We start from the raw sequence: 23629 nt of genomic DNA, 5'->3' as shown, positions 1-23629 counted from the left end.
TAAGTCACAGCCACACATCTATGAGCATCCATCCAGAGAACTCAATTATGCATGTGCAACTTGCAAGCAAACATGTATATGTATAGAAGTATAAGAGAAGGCTACTTATCCTCAAATATCCATTTCTGGTTGTTGTTGTGGCATGCTTTCGAGTCGTTTTCAATGTATGGTGACCGTAAGGCAGGGATGTAGCCAAGGGGGGGGGGCGGTTCTTGGGGTCTGGACCCCCCCCCCCTTTCCATTAGAAAAATGAATGGTGTGTGCTGCTGTGCAGGCGCACTCAAGCCCCATTATAATGGTGGCACTTAGTCTGGACCCCCCCACCCCTTCCTAAAATCCTAGCTAGGTCCCTGCATTAGGTGAACCTATCATGGGATTTCCTGGGGCTGGGAGTGTGTGACTTACCCAAGGTGGGTTTTCATGGTTGAGCAGGGAATCAAACCCTGACTTCCAGAGTCATAGTCCAAGGCAGTCCTCTGGAAAGCATCTTGCTAAATAGTAATCATGTGTCAAGCAATCAAGATCCCTTCCACACTGTTCCCCCCCCCCCCCCCCGCATTTAAGATAATCGTTAATATCACTGAGTAGGAATGTGAAAGAGCCAGCATAGTGTCGTGCAGCGGTCCCCAAACTGTGCCCTTTAAGAGATTTTGGACTTCATCTCCCAGGAGCCTCAGCCATGTTGGCCAATAGTCTGGGATTCTGGGAGGTAAAGTCCAAAAATCCCTTAAAGAGCACAGTTTGGAGACCACTGGCATAGTGGTTTGAGACCAGGGTTCGAATCCCTGCTCAGCCCTAGCAAACCCACTGAGTGACCTTGGGCGAGTCACGCTCTCTCAGCCTTGGCAATGGTAAACCTCTGAAGAAACTTGCCAAGAAAACCGCATGATAGGCTATTAGGGTCACCGTAAGTCGGAAACAACTTGATGGCACATGACAAGAGATGTGACAAATGGGTGTTTATAACATGAGGCCATTCCGGCATATTCACCAGACAGACAGGACTGGGACGTACTAAAACAAAGCACAGCCCATAGGGAAACCATACTTGCCCATAGAGAATCATGGGGAATACTTGCCCATAGGGCAAGCCATCCCCATGATCCTCTATGGGCAAGTGGTCCCATTATTCTCTATGGGCAAGTATTCCCATTATTCCCTATGGGCAAGTATTCCCATTATTCTCTATGGGCAAGTGTTCCCCAATGATCCTCTATGGGCAAGTATTCCCATTATTCCTTATGGGCAAGTATTCCCATTATTCCCTATGGGCAAGTATTCCCATTATTCCCTATGGGCAAGTGTTCCCATTATTCCTTATGGGCAAGTGTTCCCATTATTCCCTATGGGCAAGTGTTCCCATTATTCCCTATGGGCAAGTGTTCCCATTATTCCTTATGGGCAAGTGTTCCCATTATTCCCTATGGGCAAGTGTTCCCATTATTCCCTATGGGCAAGTGTTCCCATTATTCCCTATGGGCAAGTGTTCCCATTATTCCCTATGGGCAAGTGTTCCCATTATTCCCTATGGGCAAGTGTTCCCATTATTCCTTATGGGCAAGTGTTCCCATTATTCCCTATGGGCAAGTGTTCCCATTATTCCCTATGGGCAAGTGTTCCCATTATTCCCTATGGGCAAGTGTTCCCATTATTCCCTATGGGCAAGTGTTCCCATTATTCCCTATGGGCAAGTGTTCCCATTATTCCTTATGGGCAAGTGTTCCCATTATTCCCTATGGGCAAGTGTTCCCATTATTCCCTATGGGCAAGTGTTCCCATTATTCCCTATGGGCAAGTGTTCCCATTATTCCCTATGGGCAAGTGTTCCCATTATTCCCTATGGGCAAGTGTTCCCATTATTCCCTATGGGCAAGTGTTCCCATTATTCCCTATGGGCAAGTGTTCCCATTATTCCCTATGGGCAAGTGTTCCCATTATTCCTTATGGGCAAGTGTTCCCATTATTCCCTATGGGCAAGTGTTCCCATTATTCCCTATGGGCAAGTGTTCCCATTATTCCCTATGGGCAAGTGTTCCCATTATTCCCTATGGGCAAGTGTTCCCATTATTCCCTATGGGCAAGTGTTCCCATTATTCCCTATGGGCAAGTATTCCCATTATTCCCTATGGGCAAGTGTTCCCATTATTCCTTATGGGCAAGTGTTCCCATTATTCCCTATGGGCAAGTGTTCCCATTATTCCCTATGGGCAAGTGTTCCCATTATTCCTTATGGGCAAGTGTTCCCATTATTCCCTATGGGCAAGTGTTCCCATTATTCCCTATGGGCAAGTGTTCCCATTATTCCCTATGGGCAAGTGTTCCCATTATTCCCTATGGGCAAGTGTTCCCATTATTCCCTATGGGCAAGTGTTCCCATTATTCCTTATGGGCAAGTGTTCCCATTATTCCCTATGGGCAAGTGTTCCCATTATTCCCTATGGGCAAGTGTTCCCATTATTCCTTATGGGCAAGTGTTCCCATTATTCCCTATGGGCAAGTGTTCCCATTATTCCCTATGGGCAAGTGTTCCCATTATTCCCTATGGGCAAGTGTTCCCATTATTCCCTATGGGCAAGTGTTCCCATTATTCCCTATGGGCAAGTGTTCCCATTATTCCCTATGGGCAAGTGTTCCCATTATTCCCTATGGGCAAGTGTTCCCATTATTCCTTATGGGCAAGTGTTCCCATTATTCCCTATGGGCAAGTGTTCCCATTATTCCCTATGGGCAAGTGTTCCCATTATTCCTTATGGGCAAGTGTTCCCATTATTCCCTATGGGCAAGTGTTCCCATTATTCCCTATGGGCAAGTGTTCCCATTATTCCCTATGGGCAAGTGTTCCCATTATTCCCTATGGGCAAGTGTTCCCATTATTCCCTATGGGCAAGTGTTCCCATTATTCCCTATGGGCAAGTGTTCCCATTATTCCCTATGGGCAAGTGTTCCCATTATTCCCTATGGGCAAGTGTTCCCATTATTCCTTATGGGCAAGTGTTCCCATTATTCCCTATGGGCAAGTGTTCCCATTATTCCCTATGGGCAAGTGTTCCCATTATTCCCTATGGGCAAGTGTTCCCATTATTCCCTATGGGCAAGTGTTCCCATTATTCCCTATGGGCAAGTGTTCCCATTATTCCTTATGGGCAAGTGTTCCCATTATTCCCTATGGGCAAGTGTTCCCATTATTCCCTATGGGCAAGTGTTCCCATTATTCCTTATGGGCAAGTGTTCCCATTATTCCCTATGGGCAAGTGTTCCCATTATTCCCTATGGGCAAGTGTTCCCATTATTCCCTATGGGCAAGTGTTCCCATTATTCCCTATGGGCAAGTGTTCCCATTACTCCCTATGGGCAAGTGTTCCCATTACTCCCTATGGGCAAGTGTTCCCATTATTCCCTATGGGCAAGTGTTCCCATTATTCCCTATGCCCTGGCTCAGTGATAGGGAATCCTGGCAATTGTAGTTTATGTGGCCCCAGAGCTCTCTCTGACAGAGAAGGCTCAATGTCCCAAAAGACTACAGTTCCCAGCATTCCTTAGCCTTGAGCCAGGGAAGCTAAAGCACCCTCAGACTGGACTGTTTCTCCAGTGCTTTGGACCCCAGGAAAGAACCGGCGGCGGCACCTGTGACGCTGGCCCGAGTGACACGCTGGATGATGGCCTTCATGATGGCGGCCCCGCTTCCGAGCAGCGTCCAGGATCAGGAACTTCCGCCGCCGACCGGAAGTCGACGGACACCTCCCCTCCAGCTATAGACTTAGTAAAAATATAGACTCATGTCAGCACCCCAACTTCCGAGTTCCCTCACGCCATAACTTTAACTGCTTTGGCTCTTTGCTATGGAATTCTGGGAACTGTAGTTTGCTGTGGCACCAGGGCAGTGCTCTGTAAGGAAAATACTGTATTAGTTTGCATGGTCAAATTTATCTTTGACCAATGTAGATCAGAAACCTTGAGTGAAAAGGGACTTATTCAAAATGAAGATGGGTACAAATACTAAATATTAACATTAAATATTGAAAGAAAGTCATAACAGGGATTTTACTGCCCTGGCTCAATGCTAGGGAATCCTGGGAGCTGTAGTTTTGTGAGACATTTAGCCTTCTCTGACAGAGAGAGAGATATCTGGTGCCACCATAAACTACAATTCCCAGGATTCCCTAGCACTGAGCCAGGGCAGTTGAAGCAGCCTCAAGAAGATGGACTGTTTCTGCAGTGTGTTTTGGACCTATATTACTTTGTAAGGATAATCAATCACTGTAAGCTAGATCAGAAATCTGAGTGAAAAGAAGCTTACTCAAAATAATGACTGTGTATCAATATTTAGGGTATTATAATAAAGTCACAACAGGAATTGGTAGCATCAGCTTTCGTAGACTTCAGTCTATTTCCTCACATGCATTTTGGTGGTGTGGAAAGCCAGAGGCCAGGGTTTGAATCTCAGCTGGTCAATGTAAACTGGGATGACCTTGGGCCAGCCACACTCTCTCAGCCTCAGAGGATGGCAATGACAAACCCCTCTGGAGAAACTTGCCAAGAAAACTTCATGAAAGGTTATTAAGGTCGCCATAAGTCGGGAATGACTTCAAGGCACACCAGAACAGCAGCTTCTAAAGGCTAAAGGGCCTGGCATTCTAGAGACATAGCTGCTTGAGAACTGAAGGCCTGAGCAGACAGGCCAAAATAAAGCTGCTTCTGGTCACTTTGGAGATATGCTGTTTAAATGACACTCACATCTTAAGAGGCCAGAAGCCATGCTAAAGCCATGCTCCAGTCCTAAGGACTGGAGCACAGCTTTGACGCAGCTTCTGGCCTCTTAAGATGCGAGTGTCATTTAAACAGCATATCTCCAAAGTGACCAGAAGCAGCTTTATTTTGGCCTTCTGTTTGGGCCATAACTAAAAGAACCACTCCACTTTTCCATTCCACTGCTCACTTTTCTTCTTTTCCATTCTTCAGTTGCTCTCCAATCTTAGCTCTTCTGTTGCTTCACAGCCATTCTGCTGCCGCTAGCTAGCAACAAATCTAAGTATTGCATTTCCTCCAACTCTAATCCTCCCTCTCCTTAGATCTTTTACTGAATCTGCCAGAAGAAGAGCCATCCACGCAATCAAATTCTAACCTTCTAAAACATATGTTAATGCATTAGAACTAACTTCCTTGTTAATCAAGGCATTCAATGAAGCAGGGCATTGACAAATTAATGAACCAGTTATTTCAAATGAGCCGCACACCCAAGTTAGTGCAATGGGAGACTTGTAAAACAGTGGTGGGCAACCTGATACCCTCCATTTGCTTTGGACCACAATTACCAAAATCCTTGACCATTAGCCATGCTAGTTGCTACTTATGAGAGTTATCCAAAACATGTGGAGGGCACCAACCTTGAAGCAGAGAATAGGAAACAGAGGCAGGTGCAGTCATTCAGCTGTATCCCCCCCAAAAGATAGCTATTTGTACCACTGGACTGAGTGTGGGTTTCTTTGCAAGAGGTTAGAAATTTAGGTGGAATGGAAAGTTTGAGGGATTGAAAATCATAAGCTTCCAAAGATATTCTTAAAAAGCATATTTAATAATAATAATAATAATATGTTTTATTTATAGACCGCTATTCCGCGATGATCATAGCGGTGTACAGTAAAATCGTAATACAATGCAAAATACAGTTAAAGGAGGGAGAAGTCTTGTCCTTCAGGCAGTCCCCGATGTTGCTGGGACTGCCTGATGGCTCCCTCTGAGGCCGAGATGACAGTTGAAGAGGGAGGGGCCTCTTCCTTCAGGCAGTCCAAGATGTTGCTGGTCAGACTGATGGCTCCCTCTGAGGCCGAGATGACAGTTGAGGAGGGAGGGGCCTCTTCCTTCAGCCAGTCCAAGATGTTGCTGGGTCTGCCTGATCTCTCCCTCTGAGGCCGAGATGACAGTTGAAGAGGGAGGGGCCTCTTCCTTCAGGCAGTCCAAGATGTTGCTGGTCAGACTGATGGCTCCCTCTGAGGCCGAGATGACAGTTGAGGAGGGAGGGGCCTCTTCCTTCAGCCAGTCCAAGATGTTGCTGGGTCTGCCTGATGGCTCCCTCTGAGGCCGAGATGACAGTTGAGGAGGGAGGGGCCTCTTCCTTCAGGCAGTCCAAGATGTTGCTGGGTCTGCCTGATCTCTCCCTCTGAGGCCGAGATGACAGTTGAGGAGGGAGGGGCCTCTTCCTTCAGGCAGTCCAAGATGTTGCTGGGTCTGCCTGATGGCTCCCTCTGAGGCCGAGATGACAGTTGAGGAGGGAGGGGCCTCTTCCTTCAGGCAGTCCAAGATGTTGCTGGGTCTGCCTGATGGCTCCCTCTGAGGCCGAGATGACAGTTGAGGAGGGAGGGGCCTCTTCCTTCAGGCAGTCCCTGATGTTGCTGGGTCTGCCTGATGGCTCCCTCTGAGGCCGAGATGACAGTTGAGGAGGGAGGGGCCTCTTCCTTCAGGCAGTCCAAGATGTTGCTGGGTCTGCCTGATGGCTCCCTCTGAGGCCGAGATGACAGTTGAGGAGGGAGGGGCCTCTTCCTTCAGGCAGTCCCTGATGTTGCTGGGTCTGCCTGATGGCTCCCTCTGAGGCCGAGATGACAGTTGAGGAGGGAGGGGCCTCTTCCTTCAGGCAGTCCAAGATGTTGCTGGTCTGCCTGATGGCTCCCTCTGAGGCCGAGATGACAGTTGAGGAGGGAGGGGCCTCTTCCTTCAGGCAGTCCAAGATGTTGCTGGGTCTGCCTGATGGCTCCCTCTGAGGCCGAGATGACAGTTGAGGAGGGAGGGGCCTCTTCCTTCAGGCAGTCCCCGATGTTGCTGGGACTGCCTGATGGCTCCCTCTGAGGCCGAGATGACAGTTGAAGAGGGAGGGGCCTCTTCCTTCAGGCAGTCCAAGATGTTGCTGGGTCTGCCTGATGGCTCCCTCTGAGGCCGAGATGACAGTTGAGGAGGGAGGGGCCTCTTCCTTCAGGCAGTCCAAGATGTTGTAGGGCAGATTACTACCACCTCAAGAGCACCTTGGTGAGATGGGATACCAGACTTTCCAACATGGAATCCGGAAATGCTGTACTCATGATATCAAATGCGACAGAAGGGAGACTCTGTGACACTGTGGTACTTTTTCCTGCCGTGTCTCTATGTCAATTGCTTGGCTATTCAGCAGACACAGAAAAGCACGTGGGAACTAGTCGGATACACCCTGGAGCAGGCAATGCTATGATTCCCAGAGAGACGAGACCTGCGCCTTGCCAGATGGAGACCATCCCTGCCGTCCACGTGAGTCCCTATGGCAGTTGAGGAGGGAGGGGCCTCTTCCTTCAGGCAGTCCCTGATGTTGCTGGTCTGCCTGATGGCTCCCTCTGAGGCCGAGATGACAGTTGAGGAGGGAGGGGCCTCTTCCTTCAGGCAGTCCCTGATGTTGCTGGTCTGCCTGATGGCTCCCTCTGAGGCCGAGATGACAGTTGAGGAGGGAGGGGCCTCTTCCTTCAGGCAGTCCAAGATGTTGTGTTTTTGTGTTTGTAACAAAAGAATATACACTCATTCTCTTCATTTAGGTTTGCACAGCAGTTTAATTATTCCGGTCTTTCTTCTACATACTTATTTAATTCCAAAATGCTGGTGTGTTTCAACATACCATGATAGCTACTGTCCAAACAAATCACACTTACATCATGATCCTGTGATGGTATGGTCCTTTTTCACCACTGCAGCTATTTTACTTAGAGCAAGGTACTGACACTTACACTTATACATACCATGGTGAACAGAAATACTCTAACGCTATTTTGTAGTTTTCCTCTTTTATATTTTGATAATTGTCTTTGGCAATGATGAATTCACATGTATTTCCAGAATTTTGTTTATGGGAGTAGATGCTCAAGGTCCAAACCTTGCTGTTTGGGGAAAACAGTAAGTTGTGTCAATGACTGTTATTCTTAGCTACAACTTCTTTTAGGAGTTATGTACTTAGCTACCATCATTCTTGCTATTGCAGTTTCTAGGAAGCTGGGATGAGCTTTCCAGAGGGGTTCTACTTGAAGATGCTTTACCTGCTGAAAAGGGAGGTGTCGCGGCAAGGAGACGCAGAGACGAGAGTGGGGTTCACAAGCCTCCTCACAAGCTTCCTTCCTGCCAGGTTTCTGGCTGGGCTTTTTATTGTCATTTTGCTTACATTAGTCCGTTGTTTGCCTTACAATCATTTCCTAGGTTACGTGCCCTTTTTGCAGTGGAAGCAGGATGTGAAGACCAGCTAAGTCAGCATGGACTTATCTATCTGATTATGGATAAAGCATTGTCATCTCAAGAGAGAGTCACAGTTCTATGGTTTGCCAGCAGAATTGCCACATCTCAGTCTTGATGAGCATTGCTATCCTGAGAGAGGGTCGCGACCCCACGGTTTTGCCCATGGTGTTGCCACAGGGAGGGGACGATATTTCCAAGCAGTTATATTGGCTACCTCCTTCTCACTCCACAGTGTGAAGCTGTAAAGCTTTTCATGAACTGGGACTTGAATAATTCACATGCATGGCTTCTCATGTTTTAGGAGTTGAAGAACAGTATTAGCTACCTCTAAGGAGGTTACACTTGTGGCAGGAAAATCAGTCTTTTGAGAATTTATGTTGTGTTGTTCATTCTTCCTGTCCTGCTTTAACACCTTTTAGCAACCTGTTGATTGAACTGCAATCTGTTGATTAAATTTAGATGATTTTTTTTTAAATTAAAAAAAACTGCCCAGTTTAGACTCATGTTCTAAATGTTTGAACATATGAAGCAGATGGGAAGGAATAGTAAAAGTGTTACAACAATTTATGTTTTTGGCTCCTGGATGGTGGACAGCTGAAAACCATCCAAGCTGGGGGGAAACCTGGACTTATCATCCTTGGTTTCAGCACTGCAGCTAATTCATATTGCAAGTTAGTGAGCTCATTCACATGGTTTGCATTTAGGAGGGATAACAGAAATCCTGTCAAACTGAGAATTTAAGGAGATGAGGTTTCTCTTACCTCCAGGGCATCTGTTACAGATGATTGTTTTGGTTAACAGACCCATTTTAAGAGCAAGACTTTGACCAAAGCAAGGATTGGGGCCCATGGAACTTCCTTTGCAGTCTCTGAAGCCCTCCAAATTAAAACAAAATCATGAGCCCAGATCTCAAAACACCACAAAAATGTTGTGGTTAAGGCCCCCTCACCTTCCACTACCACTATCAACCTATCCGGTGCAAACATCAGCTGTACTTAGAATCACAGAATTGGAAGAGACCCCAACGGCCATCCAGTCCAACCCCCTTCTGCTATGCAAGAACTCTCAATCAAAGCATCCCTGACAGATGGCCATTCAGCTTCTGCTTAGACCTCCAACAAAGGAGACTCCATTACACTCCGAGGAAGTGTGTTCCACTCTCGAACAGCCCTTACTTCAGCCAATTCCAAAACCAGAAGTGATGCAACAGCACTTCCAGTCATGACCGGACTTACATTGCAGCTTATGTGGTGTGTAGAGGGAAAATAAACTAAAATGGGCAATGGATGCATACTCCTAATCTAAAACAAAAAATCCTCAAGCTGGTAGCCACCAAGGTTATGGTAATGTACTGGCTAACGCCAGCTCAGGAACACAAGCCTTCAGTAAACTCAGAAAAGCTTTATCCAGCAAGCAGAGTAAATCACAGTTCATGATTGTTGTCAGGACCGAGGCATTTTCCCCAATTATTCTTTTCAAACAATTCACCCATCACAAAAGCCTTTACCCCATTTTTCAGAATTCAAAATATATTATTTTCTCAATTCTGGCCCCTCTATATTTCCACTCTGTACCAAGCTACGGATTCCCATAATAACGCCCTTGGTAAGTGACAACTCATACATCTTCCCCAAGAATCTGCTCATTATCCCAGGCTGCACATGATACACAATCTGTACTTCTCTCAGATTCACCAATAAGGTATCATAACCCATATCCCATATTTACACACTTATGTTCAAACACAGCAATAAGTATGGCATCAGTTAAGCAAGGCAAGACCATGACCCTGATAGTTACTTATCCTGGCTGTTTAAATTTTGTTCTTTTCAAACACACAAGAAACAAAGAAATGTATTGAAATAGCAATCCAGTTTTAATAGGTGAAAACAAATTCAAATCTATGGCAATCCTCTGTGAGGCAACTGAAGAAACCCACTGAGGTTTTAAGAGCAACTGCTGACAGTTAACATACCTTTCAAATTAGTTTAACTTTGGATGTTAATATAGGGAATTCGATTCTTCACCATAAAATATCTTGACACAGGTATATATTCTTCAATATAGGATAACATTTGAAATGTGATGGAGTCTACGTACTCAGACTCATTTACTTTTCTTTTTTAGCGCTGTCATCAAAAAAGGATTGTACATAATTATATATACGAGTTGTATAAGGCACAAAGTTTGCTTTATATTTCACTACTGTTGTGACGCTAAAATTTGAGCCTGGTGTTCCATACACAGTCGTTTCTGTTATAGTGTCTTCTGAAGCAGTCGTGCCAAATTCGAGTTTCTTATCTAAAGGGAAAAAAGAAGGTAAGAGTTCCCGTTTGTATAACATGCTGAGAAAGTTTTTCTCAAACACAGTGACATAAATATTACTTAAAAGACTAACATTCAGATGCTAAAATGACAGTTCAAACATAGATTTAAAAATATTTGAGCAAGTGATCATTACAACAGTTAGCATGTGTGAAACTCGTCTAGAGCAGCGGTTCTCAACCTTCCTAATGCTGCAACCCTTTAATACAGTCCCTCACGTTGTGGTGACCCCCCCAACCATAACATTATTTTCACTGCTATTTCATAAATATATGTTTTCCGGTGGTCTTAGATGACCCCTGTGAAAACGTCATTCGACCCTCAAAGGGGTCACGACCCACAGGTTGAGAACCGCTGCTCTAGAGTCTAGACCAGTGGTCCCCCAAACTGTGCCCTTTAAGAGATTTTGGATTTCAGCTCCCAGAAGCCTCAGCTATGTTGGCCAATAGGAGCTGAAGTCCAAAATCCCTTAATGAGCAGAGTTTGGGGACCACTAGTTTAGGTTCCCAAACTTTGGTCCTCCAGTTGGTTTGGACTTCAGCTCCCAGAATTTCTAACTACCTGGAGGACCAAAGTTTGGGAATCACTGTGACAGATGCACCTCTCAAACCCAAATTACTTGAGCTATATCATGTTTTGCCAAAAGACAAAGAAACAAACAACAACTTGTTACTATGCTGATCTCCATAAATTCTTCACCTTAGTAGCATACTCAACAGGAAAATTGATTTGTGCTGAACTTGTACATAACCTGAAAGGTTACAAACTAGTATAACATCAAATATTGGTAAAAATATAGTATGATAACTGCCCTTTGCTTCATCACTCAGGTGTGCTTGGCAGAAAAAATGTCAACAGGTAAGGATTTCCTAACACTGTATCTTCACTCTTTGCAAATGTTTTCTGTAGTTTTCTGGAATTACCATAAACTCCACACCTACTGAATTTTTTTGCCAAACCCTTAACTTGGAAAGTAGCTCTTGTCAGCATTAGGAAACTTCACAAGGGCATCAAGTCCAAGTACACCTTGAGTAGCCAGTACTCAGATATTTCATCCAGACTTTTGCCAGGCTGGCTACAGATCTCATCCTTTGCAACAGTAGTAATGCAAGGGTGGGCTGTGGGTGAAAGCTTGTTGTAATTTCTCTGTTTTCTGTAAAATAAATATATTTGTACCCCTTTCTGCAACATGAAATAAAACTGCCATTGTGCGCACAGTGCCTTTTTTTTTTTTTTGCATGAAGCATTTTTTAAAAGATACTACGTGTGCCAGTTCCACCACCAAAATAAGCTCTTTCACTGAACCCCAGGAGAAATAGAAAAATGTGAGCTTGCAGCTACAGAATCAATTTCAATCTCTCTGTGTTATCAGGGATGATGAAGAAGAGCAGCATGGACAGACTTCAGGGACAGAGCAGGGGAGCCTGAGAGTACCACCAAAGGGAACAGAGGAACTGGATGATGCCTTTCTAGAACAGATGACCACACATTCAGAAAGGAGAGATGTAGTAGTGATGGGTGACTTCAACTATCCTGATATTTGGTGGAAGTCAAACTCAGCCAAATCCTCAAGGTCTAACAAATTCCTCCCTTGCCTGGAAGACAATTTCATTTTCCAAAAGGTGGAAGAGGCAACAAGGGGGTCAGCTATTTTAGATATGATCCTAACCAACAAGGATGACTTGGTTAATGGGTGCAAGTGGTGGGATCATTAGGTGGGAGTGACCATGTTCTCCTGGAGTTTGTTATATAATGGAAAGGAGAAGCCAGGCAGAGTCAGACACACATTATAGACTTTAGGAAAGCTGATTTCAGTAAACTTAGAGAAATACTGGGGGTGATCCCATGGTCAGGAATACTAAAAGAGAAGAGAATTCAGGATGGATGGGAGTTTCTCAAAAGGGAGATACTGAAGGCACAATTTAAAACAGTCCCAGTGAGGAACAAAAATGGGAAGTGTCTCAAGAAACCAGGATGGATGACTAAGGAACTTTCAACTGAGCTAAATTTTAAACGGAACATGTATAACAAATGGAAAAATGGGGAAATCACCAAAGAGGAATTCAAACAAATAGCAAGCACATGTAGGGGTAAAGTCAGAAAAGCTAAAGCGCAGAATGAACTCAGGCTTGCTAGAGAGGTTAAGAACAACAAAAAGGGCTGTTTTGGATATGTCCGCATCAAAAGGAAGAAGGAGGAAACGGTAGGGCCACTGCATGTAGAAGATGGCAAAATGCTAACAGAAGACAGAGAAAAGGCAGAATTGCTCAACATCTTTTTTTGCTACAGTCTTCTCAGAAAAGGCAAAGGGTGCTCAACCTGAGGATAATGGAGCAGAGAACAGAAAAGAGGAATTTCAGCACATAATAAGTAAATAGATAGTACAGGAATACCTGCTTAACTTAAACAAATATAAGTCTCCAGGACCAGATGAACTACATCCAAGAGTATTAAAAGAGCTGGCAAAAGTAATATCGGAGCCATTGGCAATAATCTTTGAAAACTCCTGGAGAACAGGAGAGATCCCAGCAGACTGGAGGAGGGCAAACGTTGTCCCCATCTTCAAAAAGGGGAAAAAAGAGGATCCAAACAATTATCGTCCAGTTAGTCTGACATCAATACCAGGAAAAATTCTGGAGCAGAACATTAAACAGAGAGTCTATGAATATCTAGAAGGCAATTCCATAATCACAAAAAGTCAAGACGGGTTTCAGAGAAACAAGTCATGCCAGACAAACCTGATCTCTTTCTTTGATAAAATTACCAGCTTGGTAGATGAAAGGAATGCTGTGGATATAGTACAGTGCACCCGCATCATATGCGGGCACATTATATGCTTGAAAACAGTGCTGGAATAAGTCGTGCCATGTGCCGGAAGAAACAATGGTGTGTGCGCCCATGGCGCATATGTACTGCTGCCGCCCCACCACAACCACAAGCCCCATTACTTGTAATGGGGCTCAAGCATACGCACTATTTCTTTTACGCAGGGGGGTCCGGAACAGATCGCCCGCGTAATAAGAGGGGCACACAGTATATTTTGATTTCAGTAAGCCTTTTGATAAGGTTCCCCATGAAATTCTTGCAAACAAGCTTGTCAATTGCGGGCTAGACAAGGTAACTGTTATAAGATTTGTAATTGGTTGAACAGCCGAACCCAAAGGTGCTCAACAATGGCGTGGGGTCCTACAGGGCTCTGTCCTGGGCCCAGTGCTACACAATATCTTTATGGATGACCTGGATGACATTAGGAGAAATTTCCTGACAGTAAGGGCTATGTGACAGTGGAACACACTCCCTTGGAGAGTGGTGGAGTCTCCTTCTCTGGAGGCCTTTAAACAGAGGCTGGATGGCCATCTGTCAGGGATGCTTTGACTGACAGTTCCTGCATGGCAGAGGGTTGGACTGGATGGCCCCTGCGGTCTCTTCCAACTCTATGATTCTAAATATTATATCTAGTGCAACTTTATGAACTAGGTGCACAAAACAATGTTCCCTTTGCAACAAATACTGGAATACTATGTCCACTTCTGGGTACCACAATTCAAAAAGGATGTTGACAAGCTGGTGCATGTCCAGAGTAGGTGGATCAAAATGCTGAAAGGTCTGGAAACCTATGAGCAACGGCTTAGGGAGTTCAATATGTTTAGCCTGGGAAAGAGAAGGATAAGAGGTGATGTGATAGCCATGTTTAACTATTTGGAAAGATGTCATATTGAGGGTGATGTGTGTGTGTTACATGCTGTCAAGTTGCTTCTGACTTAAGGTGAACATACCCTGGTGGTGCAGTGGTTAAATGCCTGTACTGCAGCCACTCAGTCATAAACCAAAGATTATGAATTCAATACCAGCCAGGGGCTCAGGGTTGACAGCCTGGCATCCTTCTGACGTTGCTAAAATGAGTACCCAGCTTGCTGGGGACAATTAGCTTATACTTTGTAAATCGCTTAGTGCATTGGTAAGCAGTATAGAAATGTACTTGCTATTGCTATTATATCGTTGGGTTTACTTGGCAAGATTTGTTCAGAAGAGGTTTGCCACTGCCTTCTCCTGAGGCTGAGAGAGTGTGGCTTGCCCAACGTCACCCAGTGGGTTTACATGGCTGAGCTGGGAACCGAACCTTGGTCTTCAGATTTGTAGTCTAAAACTCAAGCCACTACACCATACTGGCTCTCAAGCTTGTTTTCTGTTTCTCCAGAGACTAGGACTTGAAGCAGTCGATTTAAACTACAGGAAAACAAGTTCTATCTTAATATTGCCCTATGACAAGCAGCTTAGGGAGTTGGGTATGTTTAGCCTGGGGAAGAGAAGGTTAAGAGGTGATATGATAGCCCTGTTTAAATATTTGAAGGGATGTCATACTGAGGAGGGTGCAAGCTTGTTTTCTGCTGCTCCAGAGACTAGGACCCAGAGCAATGGATGCAAGCTGCAGGAAAAGAGATTCCACCTCAACATTGAATAATAGTATCATTTAAGAGATACAGTGGTCCCCCGGGTTACGAAATTAATTCGTTCCGCTGCCCTTTTCGTAACCCGGAAACTTTCGCTAGCCGAAATGCCCATAGGCGCTAATAGCGAAAGCCGCTTTTTGGTGCGAAATCGCGCCGAAAAGCACCAAAAGTTTTTTCGTAACCCGAAAAAACTTTCGTAACGCGGAACAGTTTTTTTTAAATAAATTTATTTCGTAACCCGGAAATTTCGTATCCTGGCGCATTCGTATCCCGGGGTACCACTGTACTTTAATCATGTAATGTTGTTGTTTTACATTGTGCGGCGCTTGTCAGGTTTTTATTCTCTCCCCCCCCCCCCCCCCATTTTATTCGACCTTTACTATGTAAAGCACTGTGCAACCTTTACAAATGTTAATAACAATAATAACAACATTAGGAGGAACTTGCTGACAGTAAGAGCTGTTCAACAGTGGAATATGCTGCCTTGGAATGAGATGGAGTCTCCTTCCCTGGAGGTCTTTAAACAGAGGCTGCATGGCCATCTGTCACAGGGGGGGGGGGGGGTTGGATTGTGAGTTCCTGCATGGCAGAATGGGGTTGGATTGGATAGTCCTTGGGGTTTCAGCTGTCTGTCTGTCTGTCGGAGATTATTTGATTGAGAGTTCCTGCATGGCAGAAGGGGGTAGGAGTGGATGGCCCTTGGGGTCTCAGCTATCTATCTGTCTGTCTGTCAGGGGTGCTTTGATTGGGAGTTCCTGCATGGCAGGAGACTGGACTGGATAGTCCTTGGGGTCTCAGCTATCTATCTGTCTGTCTGTCAGGGGTGCTTTGATTGGGAGTTCCTGCATGGCAGGAGACTGGACTGGATAGTCCTTGGGGTCTCAGCTATCTATCTGTCTGTCTGTCAGGGGTGCTTTGATTGGGAGTTCCTGCATGGCAGGAGACTGGACTGGATAGTCCTTGGGGTCTCAGCTATCTATCTGTCTGTCTGTCAGGGGTGCTTTGATTGGGAGTTCCTGCATGGCAGGAGACTGGACTGGATAGTCCTTGGGGTCTCAGCTATCTATCTGTCTGTCTGTCAGGGGTGCTTTGATTGGGAGTTCCTGCATGGCAGGAGACTGGACTGGATAGTCCTTGGGGTCTCAGCTATCTATCTGTCTGTCTGTCAGGGGTGCTTTGATTGGGAGTTCCTGCATGGCAGGAGACTGGACTGGATAGTCCTTGGGGTCTCAGCTATCTATCTGTCTGTCTGTCAGGGGTGCTTTGATTGGGAGTTCCTGCATGGCAGGAGACTGGACTGGATAGTCCTTGGGGTCTCAGCTATCTATCTGTCTGTCTGTCGGGGTGCTTTGATTGGGAGTTCCTGCATGGCAGGAGACTGGACTGGATAGTCCTTGGGGTCTCAGCTATCTATCTGTCTGTCTGTCGGGGTGCTTTGATTGGGAGTTCCTGCATGGCAGGAGACTGGACTGGATAGTCCTTGGGGTCTCAGCTATCTATCTGTCTGTCTGTCAGGGGTGCTTTGATTGGGAGTTCCTGCATGGCAGGAGACTGGACTGGATAGTCCTTGGGGTCTCAGCTATCTATCTGTCTGTCTGTCAGGGGTGCTTTGATTGGGAGTTCCTGCATGGCAGGAGACTGGACTGGATAGTCCTTGGGGTCTCAGCTATCTATCTGTCTGTCTGTCAGGGGTGCTTTGATTGGGAGTTCCTGCATGGCAGGAGACTGGACTGGATAGTCCTTGGGGTCTCAGCTATCTATCTGTCTGTCTGTCAGGGGTGCTTTGATTGGGAGTTCCTGCATGGCAGGAGACTGGACTGGATAGTCCTTGGGGTCTCAGCTATCTATCTGTCTGTCTGTCGGGGTGCTTTGATTGGGAGTTCCTGCATGGCAGGAGACTGGACTGGATAGTCCTTGGGGTCTCAGCTATCTATCTGTCTGTCTGTCAGGGGTGCTTTGATTGGGAGTTCCTGCATGGCAGGAGACTGGACTGGATAGTCCTTGGGGTCTCAGCTATCTATCTGTCTGTCTGTCAGGGGTGCTTTGATTGGGAGTTCCTGCATGGCAGGAGACTGGACTGGATAGTCCTTGGGGTCTCAGCTATCTATCTGTCTGTCTGTCAGGGGTGCTTTGATTGGGAGTTCCTGCATGGCAGGAGACTGGACTGGATAGTCCTTGGGGTCTCAGCTATCTATCTGTCTGTCTGTCGGGGTGCTTTGATTGGGAGTTCCTGCATGGCAGGAGACTGGACTGGATAGTCCTTGGGGTCTCAGCTATCTATCTGTCTGTCTGTCGGGGTGCTTTGATTGGGAGTTCCTGCATGGCAGGAGACTGGACTGGATAGTCCTTGGGGTCTCAGCTATCTATCTGTCTGTCTGTCGGGGTGCTTTGATTGGGAGTTCCTGCATGGCAGGAGACTGGACTGGATAGTCCTTGGGGTCTCAGCTATCTATCTGTCTGTCTGTCAGGGGTGCTTTGATTGGGAGTTCCTGCATGGCAGGAGACTGGACTGGATAGTCCTTGGGGTCTCAGCTATCTATCTGTCTGTCTGTCAGGGGTGCTTTGATTGGGAGTTCCTGCATGGCAGGAGACTGGACTGGATAGTCCTTGGGGTCTCAGCTATCTATCTGTCTGTCTGTCAGGGGTGCTTTGATTGGGAGTTCCTGCATGGCAGGAGACTGGACTGGATAGTCCTTGGGGTCTCAGCTATCTATCTGTCTGTCTGTCAGGGGTGCTTTGATTGGGAGTTCCTGCATGGCAGGAGACTGGACTGGATAGTCCTTGGGGTCTCAGCTATCTATCTGTCTGTCTGTCAGGGGTGCTTTGATTGGGAGTTCCTGCATGGCAGGAGACTGGACTGGATGGCCCTTGGGGTCTCAGCTATCTATCTGTCTGTCTGTCAGGGGTGCTTTGATTGGGAGTTCCTGCATGGCAGGAGACTGGACTGGATAGTCCTTGGGGTCTCAGCTATCTATCTGTCTGTCTGTCGGGGTGCTTTGATTGGGAGTTCCTGCATGGCAGGAGACTGGACTGGATAGTCCTTGGGGTCTCAGCTATCTATCTGTCTGTCTGTCAGGGGTGCTTTGATTGGGAGTTCCTGCATGGCAGGAGACTGGACTGGATAGTCCTTGGGGTCTCAGCTATCTATCTGTCTGTCTGTCAGGGGTGCTTTGATTGGGAGTTCCTGCATGGCAGGAGACTGGACTGGATAGTCCTTGGGGTCTCAGCTATCTATCTGTCTGTCTGTCAGGGGTGCTTTGATTGGGAGTTCCTGCATGGCAGGAGACTGGACTGGATAGTCCTTGGGGTCTCAGCTATCTATCTGTCTGTCTGTCAGGGGTGCTTTGATTGGGAGTTCCTGCATGGCAGGAGACTGGACTGGATAGTCCTTGGGGTCTCAGCTATCTATCTGTCTGTCTGTCAGGGGTGCTTTGATTGGGAGTTCCTGCATGGCAGGAGACTGGACTGGATAGTCCTTGGGGTCTCAGCTATCTATCTGTCTGTCTGTCGGGGTGCTTTGATTGGGAGTTCCTGCATGGCAGGAGACTGGACTGGATAGTCCTTGGGGTCTCAGCTATCTATCTGTCTGTCTGTCGGGGTGCTTTGATTGGGAGTTCCTGCATGGCAGGAGACTGGACTGGATAGTCCTTGGGGTCTCAGCTATCTATCTGTCTGTCTGTCAGGGGTGCTTTGATTGGGAGTTCCTGCATGGCAGGAGACTGGACTGGATAGTCCTTGGGGTCTCAGCTATCTATCTGTCTGTCTGTCAGGGGTGCTTTGATTGGGAGTTCCTGCATGGCAGGAGACTGGACTGGATAGTCCTTGGGGTCTCAGCTATCTATCTGTCTGTCTGTCGGGGTGCTTTGATTGGGAGTTCCTGCATGGCAGGAGACTGGACTGGATAGTCCTTGGGGTCTCAGCTATCTATCTGTCTGTCTGTCAGGGGTGCTTTGATTGGGAGTTCCTGCATGGCAGGAGACTGGACTGGATAGTCCTTGGGGTCTCAGCTATCTATCTGTCTGTCTGTCAGGGGTGCTTTGATTGGGAGTTCCTGCATGGCAGGAGACTGGACTGGATAGTCCTTGGGGTCTCAGCTATCTATCTGTCTGTCTGTCGGGGTGCTTTGATTGGGAGTTCCTGCATGGCAGGAGACTGGACTGGATAGTCCTTGGGGTCTCAGCTATCTATCTGTCTGTCTGTCAGGGGTGCTTTGATTGGGAGTTCCTGCATGGCAGGAGACTGGACTGGATAGTCCTTGGGGTCTCAGCTATCTATCTACGTGTCTTGTCCTCCATTTTGAGGTCCCATATTACCTGGCTGCTGCTGCTGTCCCTCCTCGTCCTCCTTTTCCTGGTACTTGTCCTCCCTCCTCAGGAACCGGAAGGCGAGGTAGCCGAAGACGGTCCACGTCCCAACACCGTACATGAGCGCTGCACGTCTCTTCCACACAACGGCACTGGCCATCTCTCATGCTTTGCTAGAGTTGCTCAGGGTCAGACGCGCATGCGCACCCTTCCCAAATGCCTCCTGCTTCCCTATTGGCTAACCCCGCGCGCCAGCAGCGACGGCCTCTTCCATTGGCCAACTCGCAAACCAATCCCGTCTTCGGACACAAACTAAACCAATACGTTCTATTTCCAAGAGAGGGTGGTTCTCATTGGGCCATTGCATACTTTTTCCCCTCCCCCCCTTCGGAGATATAGCCGTTAGAGCAGTTATTCCTCAACTCTGAGCCTTTGGACTTCATTTCCCAGAAGCCTCAGCCATCTTGGCCAATGGTCTAGGATTCTGGGAGCTGAAGTCACAAATAGGTTTCTTCTAGTCCTTTAGTCCTTGCTGGTCTAAAGAGCAAGGACAGCAACATGGTGGGACTCTGAACTGCTTGAGAAGAAGGTGGGAACGCAGGCAGGCTGCTGACAGGGGATGATGGGTGCTGCTGTGGCTTCCCTCCTCCACAAGCAGCCTGACATTTCATGTTCCCACTGGTTCCCTTTGGACTGGCTTTAATTTCTATAGACAATTGCATTTCGACAGTAGAGTCAGCCCTTCTTATACACTGGTTTTTTAATACATGGATTCAAGCATCCATGGTTTGAAAATGTTCAAAAGAAGTATAAATTTCAAATATCAAACCTTGATTTTCCATTTTTTAATAAGGGACACCATTTTGCTATGTCATTATATTTAATGGGACTTGAGCATCCATGGATTTTGTTATCCATGGTGGATCTTGGAACCAGACTCCAAGGGTCCGCTGTATCTTTCTGCCTGTTTTTATTTGCGTTTTGTGTTTAAAACTGTATGTGTTTTCACTTTTTGTACACCGTCTTGACTCTCTCAGTATTGGGGGGAAATGGATGAGGAGGAGGATTGATGACGATGATGATGTACAGGCCCATCTTTCTCATGACTCCAAAGAAGCCTTTTCTGGGTTTTAGAAGTCCCCTCTAACATTCAAAAGGTCTCTCAGAAGCTCTTAAAGGCAGCTGTTAAACCCAAGGACCACCATCTTGTGCACCAAGGGAGGGCAAACTGGGAAGGAGGGTGGTCAAAGGAAATAACTGGAGGAGGTTCCTGTTCCTTGCAAGGTTTGGGGTAGAAGAGGTTAATGTCCTCAGAAGAGGCTTCTCAGGCAACTGGGTCACACAAGCCACATCTACACAAGAGATTCCTTCTTCTATGCAACCCTTGCTGGGTTGTGCTGACCACACAATAATGCCTCCCTGAGCTTCATCATCATCTCCCACTTCACAATGTCCTCTTGGGTCTCTCTGCTTTCCCTGGCCAGCCTCCTCCACAGTGCTTTGCAGATCTGACAAACAGGAAAGAGTTGTAACTACTTCTTCTGCACAGTCTTGCTTTCCTTGCTTCGTTTTGCTTCTTCTCCCTCCTGGACCTTCTCCACCTTCCTCAAAGTTTCTTCTTCTTTTTTTGCAGGTTAAGCTTCCGCCACAGCAGGGCCCTTGTTCTCCAGTCACCGCACGGCAAGTGAGGCGGTTACTTCAATACTTAGCAGCATCGCCACAACTTACCGCAGAGGAGGAATGGGAACCCTTGCTAAGTATCTCCAAAGCCAGACAGTGGGAATGGAAACCTACCCAGATCCATCACCATCATATGCAGCTGCCACCCTCATCATGCCTTCCAGATGAGGTCGGACTCAGCCTGGCCCAGCAAAGAAAAGCAAGTATCGTTCAGGATTCCCCTCTGAAGCCTCTCTTGGATTCCCCAAGGAGGAAATCTTGGGCAAAGGCCACCTCCTCCTACCAGGGTGAAAGAGATGCTCAGCCCCATCCAGTCTACAAAAGCCAGTCTCCTGGAGTTATCAAGGGAACCATCCTGGATGCTGAGGGAAAAAAGGAAGAAGAAAGAATGACCCAGGCATTCTCCTTAGCAGCGGACGAAGGAGAATATATTTCGCTAGGAACAGCAAGACCCCTCATCTCCAGGCAGAGAGGGAAGATCTTTGCTCCCTCCACCTAAGAGATGGTCGTTGTCCTCCCACTGCATGGTGGGTGAATGTAATGGTCCTGGGGTTACGGCAATTCCTGGCGTTGACAGAGATATAGGGCTTCCAGAAGACTTTATGATCTAGAATGTTTACAGAACAGAATTTTAAAGACTGTCCTGGCAGTTCCAAGATCTACTCCAATACAGTTTCTGAAGCTGGAGACGGGTTCTCAACCTTGGTCCTCAACCATTTGCACATCTGTTTTTAACTTTTGGACAAGATTGAAGACTCTCCTTGAAAATCTACTTCTTAAATTTTGTTGTAATGAACATATGTGTTACTCAGACTCAATAAGGTTTTGATATTTAATCTTGTTTAAAAGTCATTATCTGCTGTGATAGTTTAATTTCTTCTATTTATTAATTTTTAGCATACCTATACATTTTTGTGATGATCTGTCGTCATGTACAATAAATTTGATTGATTGATATTGGGTGATTCTCTAAACTGTGGGCAATTGTTTTGTTTTCCATATTTGTTGACAGATTTTAATTAGAACTAGAGAAGCTTGTGTAGTTTGAAGCAGCTCTATTGGTATGCCATCTGTTCCTGGTGATTTATTTCACTAGAGGAAGGAAAGGGCAAATCCCACTCTGAACAAATTCTGCAAAGACGGTTGCCTTAGGCCATAACTCAAAAATTACTTAAAGGCACACAAGAAAAAGGAAGAAGAGTCCACCACCTTCTGTGGCATACCATCCAAACAGCTGTTATGGTCCAGGAGCTTTTCCTAATGTTTAGGTAGAATCTCTTTTTGAGTAATCTGAATCCATTGCTTCTTGACTAGAACCCTCTGAAGTTTCCAGACAATTTCCAAAGGCAGGCCCACATAGAATACATTACAGCAGTCTAAACAGGATGTCATCAAGACATGTGTCACCATAGCTGATCTGACATCTCAAGGGGACAGATGCAGCTGGCATACTAGTTTTAGTTGTGCAAATGCACTTGTGGCATCCAGGCTTGGAGCCAGGAAAACACACAAGCTGTGGACCTATGATTTCATGGAGAGGTAACCTTATGCAGCACAAAGTCCCTATTCCCTGATTTGCCTTATGATTGACAAAGAGCACCTCCATCTTGTCTGTACTGTATATACTAAAAAACTGATCCCAGAGTCCTGGGTCAACTTATATACGAATCAATACAGTAGGACTGCTCAGAAAGAAGTGCCACCTTTACCTCAACAGCTCCTGCTCAGCCAAGAAGAGTCTGTGGGTGTCCCTGGCTTCCCAGGGAGCAAGGAAAGAGACAGTGGGCTTTGCAAGGCAGGCAGGGGTCATTTACATCCTTTGTGACATACCCCTGAGTTGTACCCTCGACTTATCCACGGATCATATCAAAATCCAAAAATTTGGCCCCAAAACCTTCCATTGATTAATACGTGTGGTTGATTTGTACATGAGTATATACGATCCATGGCCAGGGCATCAAACATAGATCCCCCAACACCACCTTCTGAATTAGCCCCTCCAAGTAAGACAGGAACCACTCCCAATTCCCATCCTAGAGAAGGACACCATTATTGATGGCATCAAAAGCCACTGAGAGGTCCAGCAAAACCAATAAGGTCACAGTCCCAATCCATTTCCCTGAGGTCATCAATCAAGGTGACCAAAGCTGAAATCGAAGGCTATGTGGCCATGTTCTAGAAGACTTTATTCCTGATGTCTTGCCAGCATCTGAAGATGCCAGATACAGATGCTGACGAAATGTCAGGAATACTCTTCTAGAACATGGCCACATAACCTGAAAAATCCACAAAAAAATAGGGGACTAAAGCTGTCTCTTTTCTCACAGCCAAGCCTGAAGCCAGACTGAAATGGATCTAGAAACCCCTGGAACCAGGAGGCTAGCACACACACTACAGAAAATATTAGAGACTGGCTGTTAATTATTCAAAATGGTGGGATCCAGGAAGACCTTTTTTCTAATAACGGCCTCACCACAGATTCCTTTAGGCAGGATGGTAACCTCCCTTGCTGCAATGAGGAAATCGCTACTCTCTTTATCCACTCAACCAGTCCCCTTCTAGCTGCTTTCAGAAGCTAGGAAGGCCAAAGATCCAGTATACATGTGGTGGCTCTCACTTCTTCAAGGTAAG

General features: G+C 46.4%; 1 protein-coding gene across 3 annotated transcripts in view; it reads right to left on the bottom strand.

The window, feature by feature from the left end:
• Positions 1-19535, bottom strand: part of LOC149316818 (D-aminoacyl-tRNA deacylase 1) — a 37029-nt gene extending 17494 nt beyond the window's left edge. For 2 of the 3 annotated variants that reach the window (XM_089516337.1, XM_089516338.1), the window contains exon 1: positions 3625-3709. In XM_089516337.1, the coding sequence (XP_089372463.1) occupies positions 3625-3667 (43 nt within the window). In that variant the 5' untranslated portion in view covers positions 3668-3709. Of the gene's footprint in view, positions 1-3624; positions 3710-19327 lie in introns of those variants that run through there. The other variant, XM_089516339.1, reaches the window with a different exon arrangement.
• Between the last annotated feature and the right edge of the window lie 4094 nt (positions 19536-23629).

The sequence above is a fragment of the Sceloporus occidentalis genome, unplaced genomic scaffold, assembly GCF_023333645.1.
Source record: "Sceloporus occidentalis isolate IW3139 unplaced genomic scaffold, rSceOcc1.0.p SCAF_3, whole genome shotgun sequence".
NCBI lineage: Eukaryota > Metazoa > Chordata > Lepidosauria > Squamata > Phrynosomatidae > Sceloporus > Sceloporus occidentalis.
The sequence above is the reverse complement of the archived record's forward strand: the minus strand, read 5'-3'. Positions and strand labels throughout refer to the sequence as shown.